At 39.7% G+C, this 23,278-nt stretch overlaps 1 protein-coding gene across 1 annotated transcript in view; it reads right to left on the bottom strand.

Annotated features, from left to right (window-relative positions):
• plppr5b (phospholipid phosphatase related 5b) overlaps window positions 1-23,278 on the bottom strand; it is a 121,677-nt gene that overhangs the window by 62,484 nt on the left and 35,915 nt on the right. Inside the window, exon 2 of the mRNA XM_062441689.1 lies at window positions 8,436-8,568. Within this exon, the coding sequence (XP_062297673.1) occupies window positions 8,436-8,568 (133 nt within the window). The remainder of the gene's footprint in view (window positions 1-8,435; window positions 8,569-23,278) is intronic.

Below are 23,278 nucleotides of genomic sequence, written 5' to 3'. Positions count from 1 at the left end.
TTTATGACTTCATGACATCCCAACAAGGATGAAACAGAGAGAGCACACCTTCACTGCCCAGTGACCACGAATGCTTCACTTTCATAAAACTGCAGATTACACAAGGAAACATTCATTGTCGGCGCTGTCAGGTGGAAAGGTGAAGTCACTCCCTGACACCTCGGTAAGTCATACCAGTCATCAAAAAAGTTAGCTCTGATTGGACGGGGTCCAATCTGCAGTCCGCGTCTCTCAGCTAAGAGACGGCAAACATGTTTGGCTGTCTCACTGCCTGAGCTGACAGAGGCTGAATACCCTGCAGTCTGATGCACATATTAGATGATCTAGTTTCTTTTGATCCGGTGTTGTTAGTTGTTTCTGTTTGTACTGTAGCGCTAAACTGCTGTTGTATCGGACTAAATGAACATCAGGTACATTGCTGTGGGTGGGTCTAGCTGAGCCTGGGGCCACCCAGTTGGCACTCATGCCCATTAGGGCTGAGTGTCGTTTAAAAAAATATGATAACAGTGCCAAACCAAGTACCCTTAAAGTGATACCAATACTGAGTACTTAAATCTATACCCATCATGTTAATAGAAGCATGTTATATTGCATAAAATGCCACCACTCCTCTACATTTAAATGCATCTAAATGATTTGATTTTTACACAACATATGATATCGCTTGCATTGATTGGCTGTGAGCAAGTCCATACAAATAGTCATATTTTCAGCTCTGGGTGCAAAAAGGATGGATTGCTGGTATTGTTTGACGGGGGATGTTTCTGTAGCGTCCTCAGTGTCAATCAGAGGTAGTAATAAGACACTAACATCTATCTAGGTCCGATGAGCAGCTGTCTTGAATGATTCAGGGAGTGAATTAATGTATGGTTAAACAGTGACAATTTATTGCCTCAAACCGTATACATAATAATACATAGTACTGTAATTATTTTGAAAGAATGGAAAATAACAAATAAAATAAATAAATCAAATAAGAAAATCAACAGAAATAGTCCGTTATGGAAGTGGAAAACCTCCAATGAAATGTCCTTTAGTTCACTAATTGTTCCTTTAATCCACAGGTACTCCTTATGATTAAAGAGCTCAAGAGTTCAGTTCAAAGTTACTTGTGTTGTATCTGTTCCAAGTGTTCACTACTATTGCTACTATTACCTGGGTAGGATAATTAGTAGGGGTGTCACGATTCTCCAAATCCTCGATTCGGTTTTATTTCGATTTTAAGGTCACGATTCGATTCGATTCTCAATCCCTTTTTTTTTTGGGTCCTTTTACCACAGATGCAATTTTTAGACTAATCATGAGTGATATAATCTCCATCAGTTGTTTGCAATGTACCACACTAAGGCCCTACACACTAGGTGTCTGTCCGGGGGTGGGGGCGGGGGGGTGCGATCGGTCTAATAAACGGCAACACAGAGTTATAAGGACGCTTCGCTCTCACACACGCTGAATTTATAGTCACACAAACACACACACACACACACACACGCGCTGTCACTCTCTAGTGCGCACTCTTGCTCGTTCACTCCAGATTCCAGGAGGAATAGTCTCATTTGCGGGCGTCATGGAGACACTATCAATACGCGGGAGACTCCCGGAACTTCCGGGAGAATTGGGATGTCTATACAATCTCCCGGCACTTGCAGTGAGCAAGCAAGTGTGTGTGTACGGCTCAACTTGTGCCACGAGACCACTTTTTTTGGACATGCTATATTATCGAAACAGTTATGTTTACACTCATTCTGTTTGTTTAAAGGGATGCACAACATAGTTAGCGACAAAACTATGATTGCCTTGATGTAGTGATCCTAAATATGAAAAATGTCTCATCTTACCCCAGTCTCCCCTACATCATATAACCAACAATTAAGGATATACTTACAATTACTTTATTTTAACAACTAGTAATTTTAACATGAACCATTTTCCATGAATTGTCTTTTTAACTTTAACAATAAATTATTTACAATGAATTTTCCCTCTATCATATCAACAGTTGTATTCTTACAGTAACAGATTTCTTATTATGCATTTCTTATGTCAAAACAATTACTATTTTAACATTCACATAAATTATTTACTGTTTTGTTACATTTTTATGCACCACTTCAATGTGCTATTAACTTAATCATGAAAATGAATTAAATTATTATTATTATTATATCCAATTAAAACATAACGATTGTAATGTTAGAAAACAGCGCAATTGTCCTTTAAAGTTTTGACACAGTGTGAGTCGGTCCATTAGCCAGAGCTAGCGATTAGCTTATCCATTAGCGATTAGCATTTAGCGGCTAGCACTTAGCCGCTATCGATCTTTTCAGACTATAAATAAAATGATACAGTTGCACCAAAGCATTTAATAAACATTAGACCACATTTCTCAATCACTGGTTGGTTTTTATTAGAAATATCTTGACTCAACTGCAAGTGTAATGCAATTTCCTACACTATGGCTAACAACAGACTAGTATGTGGCAACTCACCAGAGTTTCTCAACATTAATAGCTTTACAGAAGCTGTTTCCCTCTCGCTCACAGTTGGACCTCTATTAAAAGAGCAACTTATTAGTGTTGTTACATGGACAATAATCTGATTTTATGACTATTTTGGGGTGTTTCATACAAGGAATTGCTCATTTCATGTTTACATGCTCGCACATCTGCTGTGTTGGGTGAGCTGCTGCGGTGAAAAAAAACCCATGAAAACCCATGGGGGAACATATCCATACTACTTGGTTTCGATTTATTTCTGTCGATACCTTAAGCTGCGTTTACACACCAAAAGCATCTGACGCGAAAAAATTGCTTGAATTGCTTGTATCGCGCCGCCTGATCATAAATATACATTTTTGGATCATCGCTTCATTCGCGCTTGTGACGTCGGGAGAAACTCGCCGCTTCAGACGCTTTATTCGTGCCGCCTGATATGAAATTGCGTGTTATCGCACCATTTACATTGATTTTCTATGTAGACTTGCTGCTCAATTCGCGTCAGACGCTTTTGAACGCCCCTTTAAAGGTATCAAGTACTGATACCCAGCCTTAATGCCCACCCAATTAGAATGCTTCTTTTTTTTTGCTGGATGATGCAGTGAATATCAGTCAATAACTACTGTTTCAATTATAAGACTACATGACCAAATTAAATAAAACAATTCTTGTTTCTTGCTACTTGTTTACCATATGATGATGTTGATAGGGCAGATTTTTTGAAAGGCAGTTCCTTTCACAAATGCCAAATTGCGAGTAACGACCAGTACCTCCTCTTTCACTCAGCCAGCCTACTTTCTGCTAGCTGCTATCTGCTTTTAATGTAGATAATAATAAATACCATCAAAACAAAGCAGTTTGCTTATGTTTGTTACAAAAACATGTCATTAGCAGCAGGAGCAAGAGAAGTCCAGCCATCATTCTCAGCCCAGACACCTATTCCTCCACCAGTCTCTCCTCGACGTGCGTAACGACACCTACGTGGCTGCTAATCCAGCAGCAACAAGCTGTACTGTTCAAAGTCTCTTTTCAGCTGTCAGTCAGATAAAAAACTGGTATTATGGTGTCAAAGATGACATACAGACTGAAGTCTTTCTCACTGTTCTCCTTTATTAGAAAACCGACTGAAGTATTTGAACATAAATGAAACAATGTCAGTGTTCAGCATCACCCCATCATCTCCTGCTGTAATCATCATAAGTAAGATAATTCAACATATTGACTATTTCAATATTATTGTTTAATCGCTTTAGTTTTTGTTGACTGTCCTTGCATCTACCATCTGTCTCTGTGTGTGTGTTTGTGTGTGTGTGCACGTGCATGTGGGTGGTTTATCTGCTGTGCCAGGCTATGTTCAAGTGTCATTTTTAGTATACTTGTAATGGCCTATTTTGGTTAACATATGCATTTCAGAAACTATTAAATACGATTGGTCTTGGAAGGGCTAGGTCCACCAGATTTCCTCCCCCATGCCCACCCACACTGTGATTTATGCCTATGCTACTGATTAGCATATATTTCTTTAACGGATGTTTCTCCTCCCAGGGATGGTGTGATTTTTCCTGTGGCGTTTTATCACTGCTAAAAGGAACACAAAGATACAAAGGAAAGTCGACAGCTGAGGCAGCTTATCCTCCTTCCTCTGCTGTGCAGGGAAAAGACTTTGACCAAAAGTCACTCCTTAAAACTGACATCAATTAACACTAAGACATAAGCTTCATTCAGATACAACACTGTACTTATGTTTAATACATGATAACCAATTCCAATGAGTCTCTTAGGGATGAAAGGAGCTTTATCTTGGAATGAGAGGCCTGTTAACATTAACGAGCAGTGTGAATGGCATGCTTGCTTGTATAAATGCAAGGGTAAAGCTGGGCCATGGAGTGGATTCTCCTCAGGGATATAGGTAATAATTCTCTTCTGCAGCCTTATCTCCTGCTCTCACTTAAGCATGAGAGAGGATGAGGAGAGGCCAACACTCTGCTGCAGTGTGTGTGTGTTTGACAGAGAGTGTGTGTCTGTGTGTGTGTTTAATCAGAGGGTCGTCTAGGGGATTCTTTAGGCATTGTATCTGCAGGAATGTATGTGTGGTTAAAGGCTATACTATAGTATAGTTGATATACTATACGGTACTGCATGCTGTGCAGGGAGATGTGTGTCAAAATGTGTGTGTGTGTGTGCGTGTTTGTTAAAATGTCTATTTTCAAGGTCAAGAATGAATTTTCACCCTCAGGGTTAGTATTGGCCCAACTGCTGTACAAAGTATGCTACTGCTAATGTGCATGTGTCATCACATATGATTCCTGTTCCTGGTAGCATTAATAGAGGAGCCAAGTCTGAACATCCATCAATTTGTTTTCTATGCCCACAGTAGGCTAATCCTGTTAAGGGTCATGGGAGTCTGGAGCATATCCCAGTATGCATTACGGTACATCTTGGACACGTCATCAGTCTGTTACAGATGTTGTTCATTTCAATTGAAGTGATTACCACAGTAATACAGCTTGAATGCTGCCACAATGAAGGGGGGGGGGGGGGGGGGGGGGGGTGAAATAATGTATCCAGGAATAGTTGCAGCAGCAACAACCACTAGGTGGCACATGTTAGCAGTTCAGATGCAGTCACTCTGTCAATACTGTAGGGGCGTCAATAAAAAATGGCAACCATGCTTGCCAAAGCAGATGACAGGGAAAACAGAGAAACACCATAAAATGGCAGAATTGATTGTTGCTACCGAGTAATGCATCTCCTAATATTTCAGTTTAGATCATCATTAAGGGGCATCTGTGGCCCAGGAGGTGGAGCGGGTCATCCACTAATCGGATGATAGGTGGTTTGATTCCCGGCTCCTCCAGTCCACATGTTGATGTGTCCTTGGACAAGATACTGAACCCAAATTCTTCCTGATGGCTGCGCTAACTGTGTGTGAATGTTAGTTTCCCCCTAATGAGCAGGTTGGCACCCTATGTGGTAGCTTCTGTCATCAGTGTATGAATGTGTGTGTGAATGGGTGAATATGACTTGTAGTGTAAAAGCTGGTGTGAAGACTAGAAAAGTGCTATATAAGTTCAGTCCTTTCATTATTATTTACTACTAGCTAAAACAGCCCAAAATATGTGATATGAGATACAATTACGCTGTGGATGCACTATTCAACAGACTGGTGAATTTTACAGTATTTTCAAAAGATAGACTAATACTCTGGAACCTAGGTCATCAAGAGTTCCGAATGAAGATGTCATTTCAGTGTAGACACACGTGGGATCTGTATTCTGTCTATTTCATGGAGCCATGCACTGTCTAGTAAAAGGATGATGAGGAAGATGGAGTCAAGTGATGTAATCCCTGTTTTAAAGTATGACTGAATATGATATAACAAACATAAACTGACTGTTTATGAAACAACAGCAGTAAGAGTTTCAGTATGTTGCAGTGATGCGGTGAAGGACTGAAGATGAGACTAGTTCACTACACTCTGGTACAGCACTTATCACAGGCTGCAGATTTATCATCACACCATCCCTGCTGCATTCAGATTCAAGTTATACCCTAATTAGACAGCATACACTTAAATGATGCTGCAATTAGAAAGCAAATAGGAGATCCTAATACACTAGTAAACACCAATTTACAAGATCATGGTCTAATTAGAAATCAAACACAAAGCCGTATCAGATCCAAAATATGCTATGTTACCCTTACAACCAAATTATTCTGTAATTAGACACCACATTTAATGCTACCAACATTTGCCTATAATAGCTTAATTAGATATATATTAGTGATATTAAATGATCAAATGAGTGAACATCACTGTTGCTCTATCGTCAAACTTTTGACTTGTGTCACTCAAATCTCAGATCTGATACATCACAACAGCACTGCAGTTTATATACTGGAGTTGAATCAGATAACCATCTAGTGTTAATTGTAGAACACAACAAAGAACCAAAAAAAACTTTCTTCATTTATTAGAAACTTTTTCTTTTCATCATCTGTTATTACCCGCATTAACTTCCATTGAAGATAAAATTAAAGTCAGGGAAAATCCTTCATCACAAACATCACAAACAGAAGACTATCCCCTCCTGCTGAGACAAACAAAGACTTAGCTGACAGACTTTTCAACAGGAAAACCCTACAGAAGTGTGCCTTGTCGTTTAAAGAAGATAAAGAGAACTGTAGCATCCCCGGCTAAATGATGGTCGGACTCTCAAACTGATGGTTCACAGTGTTTTATTCCTTGGACCGTATTCAATGTAAACACACCGTAAGAGCTATGAAAAGAAGAAAACAAAATACAGTTACCTTTACTCTTACTTGAAATTACCTTTAACTGCCTTTATCTTAAACAATTATGTAAGTTAAGTTAACTCTTTTTATCTAACAAACGTATTGTAGACTCACGGGTTTTACTCCATGAATTTAATTATATATTTTAACTGCTACGATTGATGTTACAGTCATGAGGGAAAATTCACATTTTAACTGAAAAACAACCTCACATAGAGTGCAATATAAAACAATATTTGACATGAAATTAGCATTTTTAACCGTTCATTTTTAACCCAATAAACAGTTTTTAACCTTAGCAGACCTCATATAAAACAGACAAAATACGTCCTGTTGCATTACCAAAACAACCTACGAGTTAGCTTATAGCTTCATCTGAATTCAATACAGACCGACACGGCAACTTGACCTTGCTAATAGTAGCTACCGCTAACCACAATACGTTTTATGCATGAAAATATCAACGGCAACCAAACTCGAGCCGGACATAAATATGGCATGAAATGGTAACAAAAACAAACCTTGTGCCCCTTATTAGCCAGGTGCTAGGGCGTTCCATGTGAGTTAGGCACACTTTGCTTGCTTTTAGCATTGAAGACACACTCTTAGCCTTGCAGACACACTTTTCCTACTGCCGGTAAAGTCCGAAGCACCTGATGTGTACGAGGTCTCGGCGAGACGCTTTCAAAATAAAAGCACTGAATATCCGTCTGCTTAATATATATAAAATAAAAGCCTGGCTTTAAAGAATGTTACTAAGTAAACATAAAAACACATTTATAAAAATACTATGCTCATATTAAAGGTCATTTACAAGGACTGATCCTTTCCAAAGTCAACAAACACCTTTAGACACACTTCCCCAAAAATTCAGCCTGAAATGGCAATATTTTTGCCCCAACCCCAGATTCCAAATCCTTGTGGAATCTTTCTTCACTGGGACATACAATGGAGACTCAACGGCTGAGAGGACCGAGTGAGAGGATGTTCCTGTAAAGTATCCGCCTATTGTTGGACCTGGGCCAGTAAGTTGATGCTTGATACCTCTTTTGTTGGTCACCTGTGCTAATACCAGATCAAAGCTATGGGCTATGGGCTTGGGTGTGAAGGCCTGTCTAGTCCCTGCTAGCAGCTGCTACCCACCTCAACTGGTCACTATACTAAATACAAATACAAGTTTATTTTGGAATTACTTTGTGTCAGTTTCAACTAATTTTGCCATTTATACTACATTTATGAAAGTGAGCATTGACGGTAAAATAAAAAAAATAATTGTGTCAGTTTGTCACTAGATAATTTATGTGCCTTGTTTACAGTAGATCAGCTACACAGATGAATGCAACACGTCACACACAAAGTTATTTGTTACTGTTTGTCATTCATTTGCCATCCATCTTTCATTCCTTTCATGCAGTTCTTATCAAAAAGGCTTTTAAACCAAACAAATGAAATGACATCTGTACAGGTATGACTGACACATCTGCAACCTGTTTAGAACCTGCATGAATCCTGTCTGAGAAACATAGATTTCAGTCAGTCTCTGAGAGGGGACCACAGTCATTCATAAAAATGCTGTAATTCTAAAAGCACAAATACTAAAAGCAAAGTTCGAATTGGAAAACTAGACCTAATCATGTGACTTACCGAGGAAGCGAAAGGTCCTGCGCACCAGTGGGTTGAGGTAACAGCAGTCCCCCGTGGCAACCGTCTTCTCTGACCGGTCAAACTCTTTGGACGTGTATTGGACCAGGAACAGCACGGTCTCTGTTATTGTGATCTGGAAGAAAAGAAGGCCAGAGACAAAAAAAGAGAGAGAAAACTCAGAAGAGCTGAATGACTGTTTATTTGTGAGTTGGAGTTGTGGTAATGGCAATGCCACTTTCTCACACTCTGCCACACAGCCCAGAGCCTGTCTGATTGTGCTCTCAGAGGAGTCCATCTGTACAGACACAGCTGTGGAATACACAGGAACATATGGGAGAGAGGAAGTCAACCCATGTTAATGTGAGAGAGGCAGCAGAGGTGTGTTGGGGGGTGAGTGGTGGGTAGGGGGGGGGTGAGCTGCCTTATTCTTTATGCGCTATCTGCCTCTGATTTGATTCCTTTTAAAGAGACTTTACAGTCCTCAAAAGAGGAGCCACCTGGTGATCGTGATAAATAAGTAAACATTTTCTAATTGGTTCAGAACTTGTACCTTTATTGCAGAGAAGATTTCAGATTCCATAAATCCATCTTTAATTTAAAGATACACAGGCAATCAATTTCTAACCTTTGCATTATGTCGTTTCTCTATAAAGTTCAAGCTTTCAAGTGACAGAAAAAGGTCTTGGTGTTTGAAAATGATATGACAAACCAAAGCTTTGAACATTTCTTTACTTTATAACTGTCAAATCTGAAGCTGCACCAGATACATTTACATATAGTCACTGAGGAGAAACTAATACATTTGTAACTCAAAATCTTTGGGTTACTTAACGTAATCCCTGTTTCTTTGATAAAGGAGGAAGGTGTTTCACCATTGGGAATTGCCTCAGCGTGACCAACTACAGAAGCTCCAATGTCACTGCATCAGTCAGTGGCAGACAGGTTGAACTGTGCTCAGCCTATGCCCCCTCATATTACCAAAGTCGACTGTCCCCTCTCAAATCATTCTAGACTGGTTTCTTTCTGTGCACTGACCCTGGTGTGTCTATCTCTAGCATTGCTACAGGAAGTGTCAAAGATGGCCCCGAGGCATCCAGCCTGTAAAACCTGTGAGACTACCCCTCAGGGGTAGTCCAGCTCGAGCTCATCACGAGTTTCCTCTACTGAAACTCCTTTGAACAAGGCCCTCAAACCCTGGGTGTGTGTGGGGATGAAGGGGGGGGGGGGGGATCCTTATATCTATAGGCTAGAGATATGGCTTCTACAGTCCTTATGGGGCAAACAAAGGACATAAATGGCTGATCCTTTTCTTCCAGAACCCTGCTGTTCACAGAGCCTGCACTGGGCATGTATTAAGCCTTTGCTCCTCAACTGAGGAGTATGGAGTTGGACAGAAAACCAAAATCTCCACTGTGGGACATCTGTAGGCTGACTCCACCACCTAAGCCACAAAGGCTTTGGTGATCCTGTGGCAAACTGAAAGCAGGCAGGGCAAATGGACAAATAAGCCTATGAGTCACTTTACTCCATTTGCTTTGGTTAAAGCTATTTAAAGCTGTTTCAGTTAAATTAACCACATCCCCACCACCTGCATAGTGTCAAATAGGTGAAGAGAGAAGGTGTCTAACAAGCTGAGATAGTCACTACGTACACAATAGTGTCAATGTCCTGCAAACACATAGAGCAGCATGTGTGCCCATGGGTTGGTGCATTTATATCCAACAGGAAGACAAACAGTGGGTAGATCTATGGCTGCCCAGCTACATTTCTGCCAAATTTGCTCCATCACTTGTGGGTGGAGAGTCCACTGTCTGTAAAGGGGGTTTCCCTGAGGAAGAAGATCTGCACCCCTGTTCAAAATGCCAGAGACACTGCCCCACATGATTATCTTCAGAACTAACTTGTGCAACTGCAGTGATTGATGTACCAAAGTGGTGTCTGTCTGTGTTTACCAAGACGTTGCAACCTTGGAGAAAGTTCAGGAAAGGATCTAATGCAAAAAACACTGCCCCTTCATGGGTAGAAAATGTTAACTAATAGTTTAAGGTTAACAATTGTGCTCAGAATTCAAATAAACAGCAGTCTCCCGTGTCACATTCTGATGCTTAGTTGACCAGTCTATCCATTGCTGACTATAGCAATATCACACTACTTCCATATTTGCTCCTGTACATCAAGAGTCATCATTCACTCATCCACTGTGATCCTTGTCAGCTAAGTGTTAGGTAAGTTAATAGGCTTATGAACACTCCTGTTTCTTTATATTTATAGAACATGTTGCCTTTCATTGTTTAATACTGCTGCAAAATAAGCATCAAAAAGTATCCACTTGAGTCCAGAACGACTAGTAGTTGTTTAACCTTCATCTGGTTTGAATGTGTGTATCTGTCCAAAAATCACTGCAATGTCTATTTGAGGCAGCTGCTGCACTTTTCTGCCAACAGCTCCACAGCTTGCCAGCCACATTATACCAGCTACTGTTCTCCATCAGACTGCAGCCACCAGCGATCTCTGACATAATGACAACCACCAGTACAACATTTACTGCAACGCCATCGGCTCCAACATCAAAATTGCTCAGTATTACCAGAGCCACAGACCTGACAGCAGTCCAGCTGTGGCACACCAGATCCAGACCAGCCAGAGAATGATGGTGATCTGATGGCAATCACAGCCATACTAGTGACAATGTAGATAATAATACTTATAATATTAAACATTTAAAAAAATGACTTTTGTTGGGCTTGCGTCTGTCCATTAAAACTAATCTATTACTCTAACTAAACTGTATTAATACTACGGTTACTGCATTGCTCTGTTTTGTCTATAATTTTTTTAAGTCACATATCTATCTATCTATCTATCTATCTATCTATCTATCTATCTATCTATCTATCTATCTATCTATCTATCTATCTATATATCTATCTATCTATCTATCTATCTATCTATCTATCTATCTATCTATCTATCTATCTATCTATCTATCTATCTATCTATCTATCTATCTATCTATCCATCCATCTATCTATCTATCTATCGCTTAAAACACAATTTTAATTAAAAATGAATTGCCATGTACTAATCTATTTACTTTAATATTACTTAACATAGATTTTTTTAAAGAATTAATTTATTTTTTGTCTTTTTTAATTTTAATTTACTTGTGGGTTGATGTGGGTGTGTGTTTTGTTTGTGTGTTCAGTGTTCAGTGGGGGGGGGGGGGGGGGGGGGGGGGGTCATAGGATCATGAAGGTTTCAGGGTGGTAGGTGGTTTTGTAGCTGGATGATGTATGACAGTGGGGTGTTGGTTGTGAGCTCGGCTTCCTTGATAGTTTTCCATAGGGCAGGGTTGGTTGTAGCGGTCTTCAGATATTTGAGAGTTATGGTTTGATGTCGTTGTCTTATGGACTGAATGCCTGTAATTGTTTGTATGTAATGGTTGCTGATGAACAAGGGGGAGTCTGCAGTAGTAGTAGTGTGCGCTGAATGTATTTATACCTACAGCAGCAGAGGCGGGTTTATGCTAATCACCGCCGCGTACCCGCCCACTAAATCCTGAACACAGAAATCTTGAAACACAGTTTGTGAAGCCTAGCTCCACAATTCAAAACTAAATGGTTGAAATGCTTTTTACACATTTTTGAGAAACACATTTATGACCTATTTAATGTGTTTAGAAGAAAATGACTGAATACTTCAAAAAGAAATCACTGCTTGTGTTTTCTGTTAGACTTTTGTCTATAGGAAGATGTGTATATATCACACAATAGCAAAACTCACTCATATAACAGAAAAAAAGGCTATATATAATGTGATCCGGTCTAGATTTCACAAACATCTTTAGAAATCAAGCTGTATAAATATCCTTCACTAGAATACAGCTGACTCCATCCAGGAATCCCACAACCACAGGTGGCCTGGTCTATGGATTTAATCCAACTGAATAATACATTACTTCCAGAAGAAGAGAAAAAAAATGAGTTTAACAGATCTGGAAACAGAAACATGATTTTAAAAAAAGAAGAAAAAAAAGCAAAAGCAAGTGAATTTCCAATTTTGTTTGCACTTAAAACAGCAGCCCTGCAGACAACGTCATTACAAACTAAATGAAAACCTATAAACTGACAGGGAATAGTAAGAGTGAAAGCATGTTTGTTTTTCTGTCTTTATTTTCCATCATGCCAAGACAGGGCAGGACTGAGGCAGCAAAGCAGCTGTGAACACATCGTAATGAAAAAGGTCTGACTTCATTCTGTGAGCAGCCTCTCCTGCTTACTGCCATGCAGGATTGTCTGTCAGCTGAGATTCTGCTGCTTCAGCAGTGATGAAATAACATATCTTCTTCATTTATGTAACACTCTGATGTGCCAAAGATAAATTAGAACAAGGTTACATAAGAGGAGAGATTAAAAAAAACAAAATATCAGGCATGGAATAGAAAAAAATGATATTACACTATAAAAAGCTGCATTTCTGAAGATAACTTATGTGTTCTTACTATTGAAAATTCACTGTTGCAACATTGAAACTGTTTCAGACCATGTCCACACTTAGCAGGCTAAACTCATGAACAGATCTTTTTCTCTCTGTTTTAGCCCTCCATCCACACTAAAATGCAGTTTTCCTCCGTAGTGTTGTAATGAGTACGAGGCAGGCATGGACAGGCCATCGGGCGTACCGGACAATGCCCGGTGGGCTGACATACATTTTGGGCCGGGGCTGTCATAATTACATTTTTTTTTTTTTAATTATCAGCCGAGACGGTATTTGAGACACGAAACGTGGCCCATTGGTTGATTTTCTTGACCTACAATGGGCTAGTCCCTCCTCGGCCCACCCCTCCCCTCCCAAGGTTATCAAATGTTGCCATTTGAGCTGATTCTGACCTAGGAGAGAAGTGAGTGTCCGTCTGTGGAAATGGATAGTAGGCCTAATAAACCACAAAAGAGCTGCGAGACAAAAAGGCTCAAAAGCCTACAAGTGGACGCAACAAAATGTGCCAAAATCACTGATATGTTCAGCACAAGTTGGACTGTTACAGCGGGGGCAGGGCCGTCGACAAGTGCAGAAGCAGTCCCATCCAGTGCACACTGATGCTGCTGACTGACGACTGCTTTTGTAAGGTGAGATTTATGATAAATAAATACATTTGTGTTAAATGACTGGATATAATTACATGTTTTGACAAAGTAATGTGATTATTTCTTTGCTCTCTCCTTTCCATTCAACATTTTCTCAACCAGTAGCCTATGTATAGCAGACTGTTGTCTAGCTCTATTTCTTTATTTTAGTCATTAGTCCTGTTATAATGCAATTGGTGTGTATCACTCACTTTTTTTGTCTGTCAAACTCTTTCTCTTTAAGGCTGCCCTGTCTCTCAGGGATGTGCCTTTCATTGGTGTGGACTTCACAGGCATTCTTCACATTTGTAAGTTTACTATACTGTATACTGTTGTTATGTGTTCTTGCTGACATCTACCTGGATGGTCATAAAGCCTACTTCTTTTACAGAGTGACTGTAATGAATGCAACTATCAATTATTGCATTATTTTAAAGACACCAATACTGTCAATGTACATTTTTTGAAACAGTCTGGCCTCTCTATCTTTATCTTATTTTTAGGGTGCCACTTTGAGGAGCTCTTTATTTTACATGTATGTATGGTCTTACTGTAGGCCTGATTGTCTTATTTGTATAATTGTATAAACAGTATATTTCATTAAACACTGAAAAGACATCTCTAGCAGTGTTTCTTTGACAACCACTTTCACTTCAAGATGGGAATTGTGGCACTGTAGCCATCTCTCCCAAGATGAAAGTCTCTGTAAGTAGTGAAAGAGCGTATACATTTTTTAACAACTCTTCCATGTACGCTACTGCACTTTATTTAAATTTTTGAAACAACACAATGTGCGCATATATCCTCTGATATGTTGTGTGCCTCCGCATATCTTATAAATAATCATGGTGAGCCGCCATGGCCAGAAATGCCAGGGCCATTTCTTGGTCCCAGTCCAGCCCTGGTATGAGGAAACTGAGCTTTGTAGAAATGTTATCATGTTGGTGATAAAACAGATGGGTGCGGTAGTGCTGTGTTTTAATGGAAGGAGAAGAAGAACCACATGACAGACGGTTTCATGTGAGTGCTGTTCTCTTAAACATCTACTTTGATAGATTGTCTAGAGTTAGACGTAGCTACGTATGTACCACCTTTATCTGATGAAACTGTTGTAATCTGCTCACTATAAACACATGTCAGGAAGCCACCATAGACAAAGAGTCTAGGGTCTATAAAATTATTTACTCATGTAATGTAAAGTCAAAATATTTACAAAGTTGAAGGTAGCTGAGCTATCATTTGAAATAAAAGCAATGAAAGCAGTTGAAGTCAGTTAAAGGTTCATCATTGCAATGAGCATACATTTCAGATGAAGTGAGGACGATGAAAACAGTTGGTTGAAGTTCTACTTAAATACTATGAAATGAAAGAAGTTGAAACATCTGCTGAGGATGAAGATGTAAACATTTCAAATGTCTTTTGACATGTGACTGGAAGCAGCTGAGAAAGATAAAAGCAGTTGATGATCAGTTGCAGATAAAGAGATGACTGCATTTTAAATTCCAGTTGAGGCATGAATGATGAAAGTAGGTGAAATTTCAGCTGCAGGTGAGAGATGAAAGCAGTTCACTTATAGAATAAGAGATTACTGCAGATGAAATGTTCATTGAGTGGCAGGGAGTAAGATAAATGTACAGTATTTGAAACCTCAGATGAAGTGGTAGTGTCATTCATTTCTTCTACACAGTCAACTGAAAACAGCATTTAATTCAAATGCCAGTTAATAAGTAATGGGTGAACGTTATGGCAAAACATCGAAATTTGCTGTATCACCACACCCGTCAGGTATAATGTAGGCAAAACATTTTGATAACTTTAGATGACAATGAGAAACTCTGAAGATGGTCAGATTAAATCTTTAGGAGGAGTTTGCTAAAGTATGACGTGTGGAAATGTGGAAAATGGCGCCAAAATTGAAAATCTGAATTAAAATGGCTGGCTTCCTGTTGGACTTAGGGATATGACTCCAAGAGACTTTTTTATGCGTCTTTACATGATACATATGCATACCAAATGTGGATCGTCTATGTCAATCTGGAGTGAGGGGCCCGTAGAGCCAATTTTCGATCTTTTTTTAGGCTGTCAAAAATGTTTGTTTAATTGGTTTCCTGTTGGTTTCAAGGCCAAAAGGAAAAATTGGTTAAATCATAATATTCAGATCTTATATTGTGTGATAGAAGACATGCTTGTCAATCTTTTCAAGGATATATTTTGAAGTGTATACATTGTGGAAGTAAGAAGTGTTTGAAAAGACAAGTTAAAGAGATGAGGCATTGTAAAATATCAGTGTTTTATGTACCTTATTGCTATCTGAATATCAATACTATATTATACATGTCACTTAAAGCTGCATTTGTTTCCATATGTTTCATCTTTTTATAAGGCTGATCTCTCCTGGCACAACCTTTCATACCTAAGAGGCAAGTTTCCTTTCTGTCTTGGGGGTTTTAAATTCCATTGGAGGTTAAAAAAGGCCTTTTAAAGATCTGAGATATGGTGTCCTGCCATATTCAACCAAGTCCCACAGCTACAAAATATGACTTCACACACTGGCATCTTCAAAAACACAGCATGAGGTACCCAGAAGTCTCAAAGTGGTGAGAGCAAACTGCATTTACCAAGCTGACTCCATGATTTAAAGGAAGATGGAAAGGAAGAAGCAAATGATACATGAGACTGGCAATGTGAGCTTTTTTTGTGTTTTTTTTGCATTTCCTCTCCACTAAATTGCACACTGTAAAAACTTTGGAACATTATGCACTGCAACATAAGGAAGAAAAGTTGTGAAATGCATGATGCTACAGAAAACTGGCCAACAATATTCACAGCAAGCCTTAGTCAGGTTGCTGTGGGACTGCTGAAGACTCAACAAGGACAAGTTCACAGAGAAAAAAAACAGTAAACTGCCTCAATAACAAGTAAGGTTATTTAAATGAAAATGAAATAAACTAGTTTGTGTGTATGTGCGTGTGTGAAGATGAAAGTGATATTTCTATTATTGACAGAAAGGACATTTTTCAGACAGACAGGTTGATGAGAAGTTGAAGATTCATTACTGTGCAAACATTCTCATGATCAATACTTTAAGATCAAGTCTGCTCCAATGAGACTACCCAATATCAGCCCAATAGTAGCCCATTTCAATCGGTATAGGGGACTAAAACAGAGTTATTTTCGCTGTTATGTCAATACAGTAGCACCAAATGTAATCCCAAATCCAAAGCAGCTTGTCCAAAAACAGACTTTCGTAGACCCTGTCAGAACGGATTTTGTATGAAGAGGTCTAGGGTCTCCAAGTAGGTCAATTATGAATCTAAAATTATATGTCCATTCATCTGGCACAATATAAGTATGTGAGAATACACTCTCTGATTAGAATACAGTGACCAACATAACGTTCTTCTACTAAACTGTGTTTAATTCAAGAGATTATTATAAAGCAATCTAAATAAGTAGTATTTGACTCCATGGAATGTATTTACTTTGTTGAGAATCAGGTTGAATTCTAGGGTGAAAAAACTAATAAGTTATAGTGACACACACAACTTATGTAAAACCTGGCCAGTGATTAGAATTAGTTCAGTTTACAGGCTTCAACAAGCACAGTATTGATTTGTTCTTCTATGTAGCATAATCAATGAAATGGCATCATATTAGTGGTGGACAACAGTGACAAGGGCAGCTGTGACTTATCAAACTGTTGTGACAGCAGCTCTGCAGGAACAGAGCCACATGGGTCTATTTCAGAGCAATAAAGCAGCAATGGTCAGAATGCAGGGTTGGAGCGGCACTGCTGGCTAAAGCTTATTGTATTCTCTGTAAGCTGCCATGACCAGAGGCCCACAATAGGACATGATAAACACTATTGTGGCTGCTTGTCTCCAGGATGTGCCCCATGCCCAGAGTTGTGCTCACAGCGCTTGGCCGATTTCACACTCAGTGCACTGAGGGATTATTCTTTAATTTACAGGTTCTCCCCACCGGGATTTGTACCAACAACCTCCCGACCTTGCCCAGTCTGAATGTTTCCACCTGGCTGAGCACTCGGACGCATCAAGTCCTGTCAGCGGATACAGCAGAGCGCGTCCAAACGTGCGTGCGACTGTGCACATGCATCCATCAGTGTGTGCGGTCAGTGTGTGCGGTCGCAATGAGTACTAAGGCCCGGAGCTGAAACCCACAGAGCCGTTGCGCACTCAGGCATTGGCACTGTGATTTATTCAGGTCGACTGGTGAAGAGGGCACGTGAGGTAGAGGAAAATAGGGCTGAAAACCAAAAAAAAACAAAAAACTTGAACTGAAGTTGCAAATACACATTTATTGCAAATATTTTTTACTTTTAAACAGTTTCATGTAGAAATTGAAGAAAAAGTCATGATCCAGAAGTGACATTCATAACATCACATGACACTGAAACGGCCAGCTGAGACATTACAATCATTCAAGTTTCATGTATTCTTAGTTGTTATGGATCCTGTAACCCACATCCACATTAACCCACTAGGGGGCGTCAAGGCAAATACATTTTGTGTATATAATTATTAGTAATCTGTAATTCGTTTGTGGTAATTTGATTATAACTATCATTATTACTTAGTAATGTCCTCTATGTAAGCAAAAGACACTGAAACAATAAAGCCCTTAACTGGGGCCTTTCTACAAGTAGGGGCCTCAGTGATAGGTATTGTTGCCTTATATCGCCTTAACTTCAGTTTATATACTGCATTTTGGTGGTGCAAACAATATTAATAAACATATTTTGAAGTATTTTAATTACCATAAACAAATTGCCACACTGTGAGCCTGAACTCTTCAGGGCCTCTTAGGGTCTGAGGGCACTTGGAAAGTTGACCATCAAACCCTGCTGCAATTGAAGCATCTGATTTCAATTCACATCCTGTCTCCTGCCAACAGTTAATGAAGACGTTTCTGTTCAGCTTAATGGTTCAATTCAGTTTTAAAACATTCATGTTGGTCAAGCGTGACAATTCATTTTTAAACTTTTGATTTCAGGCAGCTGTGTCTCAGGAGGTAGAGCGGGTCATCCACTAATCAGAAGATTTTGATTCCCGGCTCCTCCAGTCCACATGTCGTGTCGTGTCCTTGGGCAAGATACTTAACCCCAAATTGCTCCTGATGGCTGTGCCAATTGTATTTGAATGTGTGTGCGAATGTTAGTTTCCATCTGATGAGCAGGTTGGCACCCTGCATGATAGCCTCTGTCATCATTGTGGTCCCCTTACATTAGGGGACCACAATGAGTCAAAAGGAGTCAGCACTTACCACAAACCAATTCAACACTAAGATCTCTGCTGGTACACCCTTAACACAAAACCTCCCCTAAGAGGAAGACTGGAGTGGTGTATGACATCATCATGATATATACACATGTTGACAGCGATGGGGGGAAACTAAATGAGTGAAACAGCAAGAACTCTGACATCACCTGTGATCAACGGACCACAACCTCACGCAGCACCTGTGATGAGGTCAAAGGTCTTCAAGCAGAAGCCAGCGAACAAACAGATGTTCAAAGAGGACAGTCACTTCAGACACCAGAGACAAGACAAGAGCTACCATCTCCACCCATATACATCCTGTCATCATGCAGACAAAGTTCCAATAAGAAGGCCACATGATAACCACGATCCATGACAATGGAGCAAACCCCATATCCTGAGGAAGACTTGTGAGATGCATTTGAAAGCTTCAGTAACCCTTGTCCAAGAGCAAACAACCTATTTTGCCATTTAAGTATGAGGATTTATTAAAGACACTGAAGCATTTCACACCACAACCAACAGCAGCTTATCACTGACAGTCAAAAGTTCCTCTAAGGGTTGAGAGGGCTGCCTTTGGTTTCATGGTGCAAACAGCTGTAATCTATCACATTCTACTGAAGCCACAGAGGCACACCAAATCCCCCAAAGTCCCCTAGTCCTCCTCTACCTTCTGAATAGGAGCTCTATGAGAACCCTCAGGCCTCTATGGAGCAGACAGTGCTCAGAATCTAGGTCACAGACACTCTACATAGATGGTCCAACCATGCAAACCTCCTCATTGACGCTGGCTCAAGATGTGACAATGGTTAATACCATCATACAACAGGATGAGGAACATATGGCGAAACCTCTGCTGATGTTCAATTTTTCCTGCAAATATTTATGTAAATAAAACTCAAAACTTCCTGCAGATGTTCTAAAACAAAAGAGAAACATGCAGGGTTAAGCCCATTAAGTGACTGTTTTAAGTCCAAGACAGCATATCCATTTGGGCCGTACATGGGTTAAATGCTGGCTGGGTTGTGGGTACAGAGTGGGCATGGACATAAACAGGGCAAATTGTATGGGCTCCATATTGTTTCAGTAACATGGGCCCCACCTGAAACCCAGTCAGAACCCACTTGAAGCACATATGGGCAAACACGGGTGGGGCCACCATGGATACTGTAGACAAACCCACGTGGGACCCATATTGGGCCCATAATTAGTGAATCAGTGATAATTAGTGGTTATTTATACATAGTTACATGCATAGTTTATTCATAGTTTATACATAGTTTTATGTATGATTTAATCGTTTATTGCTTGGAGGAAGTATTGGGTTTGTATGGAGGGAGATGTCTTACTTAAATATGCAAAAAATATACTTTAAAAAAATAAAAATGTATTAAGAACATAGAAACATAGACTTGTCTCTTCTATCCGCCTGTTCCAGATAAACACCTTGTCTATAACTGAAGGAAAAACCGCTGACACCACTATCTAAATGTACGGTGTGTGAATGACTCTTTGTCAATAAGGTCTTAGTTGACCAATTATGAACCTTTTACCTCCAGGTCTAGCCAACAGTCTCTGTTCTCTCACAGGATATTTTATGTGAAGCATATACTACAACACACTGCAAACAACAGATATGAGTTTGTAAAATGCCAAACTTGTGAAGCATCTCAGTGAGTGACAGGCCACAGATATTGGAGGTCATGAATTCCTGCATGCTAATTTTCTTTCTCTCTTTGTTATTTCCTACTTCACAAAGCAGAAGAGAAAAAGTCTTTCACACATGACTTTAGATGCACGTTGTAACATCCATCTGTACTGTATCCCACGACTACAACATTACAAGCAGAATTATTAGCCGCAGATTTATTGATATGGTTTATAACAGTGATCATAGTGTAGATTAACCTCATGTGACATACCTTGAGCACTAGTTGTTAAAGGCTTCTCTGGGTCATGTGATGATCGGGATAAAGATGAAACTTAAACAGCTTATCAGACAGGATCTACAGTATGTCCACATACAGGGGGGGTAAGTTCAAAGACTAAAGACTACACGTGGTGTGCAGCGAAGATTGTGACTTTGCCAATGACAAGTTCCATCTTTTCCCACAGCAGCAGAACAGGCAAAGAGAGCGGCGATCATTTCTTTACATTTTTTTCAATCTAAATCAGGATTTCAATACGCACACAGCACCAGCCTCAGGTAACCAGCCCGAAGTAGATGGGTCAGTACGAGGCCATAATGGTGTTGCTGCCATTAAGTAGCATACTTATCATTCATGTATCATGGGAATAAAGTAAAAGACTAAATAAATACCGTAGAACTCTGTAAGGAGACTACTTCATTACTATTGGCAAATCATTTAAACAGCATACATTTTCTGTAGGAATAATTAAGTTCCAAACGTTTCGAATCCATATAAGCAGCTGATCACTGTAACTGTGATCACCATCTGTTTCCAGTGGATACATTTAAACAGTAAAATGTCATGGTTTGGACTTTCTTTTCTTTTCCTCTTGTCTTCACAGTTTGAACAAAATGAGTGAATGAATAAATAAATAAATAAATGAGTTCAAGATAACGTTTGGCACACTTTCATCCCTTCAATTATAAATGCTAAGCTTTTAAATAAAACAAAAGCGAGCATGAATAAAACAGGAATGAACTGAACTGGGCATTTTCTCTAACAGTCCCTCACAGTTCTTCCATTGAATGTTTGCAAACACAAGTGATGCAAGCGCAACAAGATACTTGCCAGATATTATGTTCAAAAGGAATACACACACAAATCATGACACATCGATGAGCAGCTGATCGTATTTACTATTATAATAACACGTAAAAACTGGGTCACTTGTACTATACTATATATATTCTGTGTGTATGCTGTGTCTGTCGTGTGTATGTGTGTGGTTTATGTGTACCAGGCTATGTTGAAGTGTAATCTTTAACAATCCTGGGCATATAGGGGCCAGTGTAGCTCTATCCATATGTTAATGATGCTCTTATGTCTGTCAGCTATGTGTGTGTGCCTGTAATATTACCTCTGATGAAGTATAAGGCTTGTATGATTAACTGTGGTGCATTGAGGCAAATACATTTGTAATGGCCTATTTTGGTTGACATATGCCTTTCAGACCCTATTAAATATGATTAGTCTTGGACGGGCTAGGTCCACCTGATTTTCTTTGTGCCCACCCACACTGTGATTTCTGGCTATGCTACTGGCATAAACACAGCCTCAGCTGCACCTCTCCTCACACGTAGGTGCTAGTGTGCTCCTTTGGGGCCCAGATATTACCACACAGGCACAGGCACACAAAAAGTAGACTTGCACCTCGGGAAAACTGCATTAAAACTGTGTTTGAACCACTGTGAACCTTCTGCCTGCAGGAAAATGTGTGTACCGTATGTCTTATAAAGATTCACACTGTGCCATGGATCCACTACAGCCACTGTTTTCTCAATTTCAAGAAGCCATCCCATTTATCCAAGAGGTATTATAGAGCTGTTCTGTGGCCATATGATAGCTGTGGGGTACGTTAGACAAATTAGGAACCGCTGACCTCTTTATGTGAACCTTAAAGTGAAACGCTGCTAATAAAACCTTGCTGCCATTAAAACTGTGCACATAAGTACAGTGAGTACAGAAGGTCAAAGTTGAAACAGGAAGTGGGCCAGTAAACTGTGAAGGATGGATGGATGTTTAGAAAATGTTGCCTTTCACTGTGCTTTCTGTTGAAAATAAGATATCCTAACAGTTTTTTCACAACACGATGGTCTGACCTATCAGATGTCAGCCTTTAGCTTGGTGAGTATAATGTTATTATTACTGACGGGCGTGACGGACAAACCTAACAAAATAATATTTTTCTTTCATTTTGATCAGTCTGAGCCCAGGTGTTAAATACACCATGATGGTTACAGTGACACCCACCAGGGCTGTGAATAGAACACAGATCAATTGTGACAGAAATAAAGTATGCTGGTTAAATATAAGTCACTAAGCAGTTAATAGAAAACAACACTGAGAGCCTGATATTCAACAGCCCTCCTCCACAGTTAACCCCTGACCGCATACAGTAAGTGTTCTTCCTCCTCTTATAGCACCACTGCTGTAGGATCTATCTCATGTAACTCCTGGATGAGTGTGTTGCCTCTATACACAGCAGAGTTGCTGTCATTAAAGTGTTTGCAGCTGAATGTAGCGCAACTATGCTGTGCCACAGTCTGATTACTCTCAATGGTAATCAATCCTTCATCCATTTTTAGGATGCAGCCTTTCTCCCAGGGCATGGGTGGAGTATGGTAGGATAGTACTTATAGTATTTTCACAATACTATAACAAATTAAATTATGTAACAGTTTACTATTTCAGATACACAAGTTGTCTTAACCCCTACATACATACTGTTACATTAGAGAGCTGTAAAAACA

The sequence above is a fragment of the Scomber scombrus genome, chromosome 20, assembly GCF_963691925.1.
Source record: "Scomber scombrus chromosome 20, fScoSco1.1, whole genome shotgun sequence".
Classification (NCBI taxonomy): Eukaryota; Metazoa; Chordata; class Actinopteri; order Scombriformes; family Scombridae; genus Scomber; species Scomber scombrus.
The sequence above is the reverse complement of the archived record's forward strand: the minus strand, read 5'-3'. Positions and strand labels throughout refer to the sequence as shown.